Source organism: Fragaria vesca, linkage group LG2 (genome assembly GCF_000184155.1).
Source record: "Fragaria vesca subsp. vesca linkage group LG2, FraVesHawaii_1.0, whole genome shotgun sequence".
In the NCBI taxonomy this organism is placed as follows: Eukaryota; Viridiplantae; Streptophyta; class Magnoliopsida; order Rosales; family Rosaceae; genus Fragaria; species Fragaria vesca.
The window spans coordinates 9919132-9922225 of record NC_020492.1 but is presented as its reverse complement, the minus strand read 5'-3'; the positions used below and the strand labels follow the sequence as shown (position 1 = coordinate 9922225).

The window sequence follows — 3094 nt, the reverse complement described above, 5'->3', positions numbered from 1 at the left end:
GAGAGAGAGAGAGAGAGGAAAGTGAAGGATTCGTGTGAGAAGAAAGGATCTGTAGGGATTGAGGGTATTTTAAGAACATCATAAAAGTAAAATAACAGGTTTAAACTTAAAAATGGACTTATATGGATAAAAATATTAATGTGGACTTATGTTACAAAAAAATGTTGAGAAAGTGACTTTAACGAAATTTTCTATATTCGATATGCCATTCAAAGCCAACATCTCGAGTTCTCGATAACAATTTCATCGAACGAGTAACCATCAAACAAACCTAAACACCATACTTGAAAATCTGAAACAACCCATGTGCTGCACCAGATCGCCGACTGTCTTAAGGACCCAGACTTGCCGGATTGCTTCGCCGAATCTGAATCGAACCCATGTGCTCCACCAGATTGCCGACTATCTCAAGTACCTAGACAAGCCGGATTGCTTCACCGAATCTAAATCGAACTCCACGACGAGCTCTTGCCATTGCTCCCAACTCAACTAACGCAGACTTAACGGATGAGGAAGTCGTCGAACAGCCCTGACAAGATGGATGCTTTCGTCGACAACAACGTAATACCCGCAGCTTCTGTAATATGTAGAACAGGTTACACCAGAAGACATATTTTTTTTTATGAAACACTAGAAGACAGAGTTGGTGTGCGAGAAGATGATGAAGATTTTTTAGGGTATTTATATATTTGGGTTTGATATAGGGTATTTAGGTTTGATATTGTGTGGAGAGTGGACCAGTTGGCTAAACAATGGGCTTAATATATGGATATAGCTATCCTCAGGCTTTCGAGCCAGAAAATTTACAAAAGTCAAGGATCGGGCCCGACTCGACATATAGTAAACCCGGTCCAAAAATAACATTTCCAATGAGAAAATTGACAACAAAAAACCGGCCGATCCGACCAATTCGGATCGGTTTGCCGGTTTTTTTTTACCACGAGTTTTATGCCCAGCCCTAATCGTCTCTTTGTAGAAGTGAGCCAAACCGGCATTAAAACAAAAACCAAAATAACATATAAAAATAAACCCGAACCGCTAGAAATCAATGGGGCGGTTTTTTTTTTTTTTTGTTTTTGAGAAGAAACGAAAAACCAGTTGGGCGGTTTAAGCAGAGCATTAATGTGGTCTCTAAAAACCCATGCTTTGAGTTCCTTCGTTTTTCTGTCGACACAAAAATCTGAGAGAAAGGTTTTCGTTTTTAATAAACAAAGATTCGAATATGGGTAGTTCAGTCATGCTGCACAGCCTCTGCTTCACAACCCAACTCTCTCCAACATGTTTCAACACTCCAACTCTATCTTTCACCCGCTCTCAATTCGTTTCTTCCAATTCATTCTTGAGTTTAAAGAATTCAACTCTGCGAATTAAGAGCCCCACAACTCGGACTTCTGGCGTTGTATTTGCTGCGCAGTCCAACATCTTCAAAGGTTAGCTTCCTCAACTTTACTTTACTGCCTCATTTGTTGAACTTTCAGTGTGTCTGAATGTCTGTGAGTACTGTTGGTTTTGTGGGTTAGTGAATTTTGCTTATTTCTGAGTTAGGTTTTGTGAGTAGTAGTAGAAAGCATGGAAATTCCCTTCCAAATTATGCGCAAATTCGGATTTTCTATGTTTAAGTTTTGATGATTACTCATGAGTGAATTGAAAGTGTAATTAACTGTGTCGAAAGCTAAAAGAAACTGTAATGGTAGCAATGGTATGAAGAAAGGTTGAAGCTTTATAAGCTAGTGAAGCTATTAGAGTGAAACCAGTGCAAATATTGAATTGTTGTTATAATGAAGAGTGATGAACCTTTATTTAGAGTGAGGGAACTTACTAGGGAATACTAGCCATTTGTGATTCACGAGAACCTGATAGTTTGTTGGTTGAGAGACTACTTGATGTTGAAGCCATTTATCGAGTGGGATATGCTCATGTAATGTTTTTGCTACTTTGCTGCTCACTCAAAGAGTCAAGAGCGGAAGTGGTTACAGTTGAGTTTTGAGTTTTAATTTTACATTTGTGTTAAGTGGTGATCCATTTGACTTTAAACGAGGGAACTGGCTAGTCATTTATAGTTCAAGAGAACCTGATATGTTGGAGCTCTTTTACTGAATGGGAAGTGGTTTTCTATTAGATGTTAAGTGCCAGAATTGGCTAATATTATGTACTTATAAAGAATATAATATGTTCAAAAAGATCTAGTGAGTGGAAAATGATAATCAATTCAATCTTGAGTTATGGAATTGGCTACTTGTCCATAATTGAAGAGATCCTAATATGTTTGTGATAAAACATGATGCTATATGCAGCATGTGTGTCTTTCCTGTGCAATTTTAGTTATCACATTCTATGCGTCACATGCACATGAGGTTCTAGACTTCTAGTTGCATAAGATAAACTTCCCTTCATGGGGTTGTTTTTCTAGTTTTGTGAATGGAAGAATCTTACTCAATACTAGTTAAATGAGGAGTAGCCCTATAATTGTTTTCTATAGCTATAGTTTTTACGCAGGCCAAGTTTGAGTCAGGAATCGAAGTTGATATATAAGATTTTAATGTCTGGTTGATTTTTCAGTTATGAGGATGATTTAGTTCTTGGACACTAAACCCTAGACCCTAAGCTGCTAGGCAACATCTACTAACATAATTCTCAAGTACACTACTTTTGAAAAATTAGAAGTGCTAGGAACCCAACTCATCAACTCCTGGCATCGTTGTTGTCGGCATTTGTTTCTAAGGTAGCCTCAAGCTAAGCCTTCCAGTAGGTTTGGTTAATGCAGCTTTTATTATTTGATCCACTGTAGGACCATTATATCAAACCAAATCCACCATATCAACATCCTTTCTCAGTGACTATAGACTGGAAATAATGACAAGAAACCTCCACGACCTGCTTGGTTTCAGATCACCATATCCTATACTACCTTAGATGCCCAGAATTTTGTTTTCTTTGGCCTTTTCATGAGAGAGTGGATATTACAATATGTTCTTTAAGCCAACTCACCAAAGAATGCTGTCTCCGCGTTATTTCTTTATCCAACATGTTGAGATGTTGGATAAGACACTGCATATTGGCACATTGACAAACCCGCCGCCCCGCCCCCCCCCCC

General features: G+C 38.4%; 1 protein-coding gene across 1 annotated transcript in view; it reads left to right on the top strand.

Moving 5' to 3' along the window:
• The first annotated feature begins 1101 nt into the window (after positions 1-1101).
• LOC101302315 overlaps positions 1102-3094 on the top strand; it is a 4836-nt gene continuing 2843 nt past the window's right edge. The window contains exon 1 of the mRNA XM_004290185.1: positions 1102-1430. Coding sequence (XP_004290233.1) covers positions 1223-1430 — 208 coding nt within the window. The 5' untranslated portion in view covers positions 1102-1222. The remainder of the gene's footprint in view (positions 1431-3094) is intronic.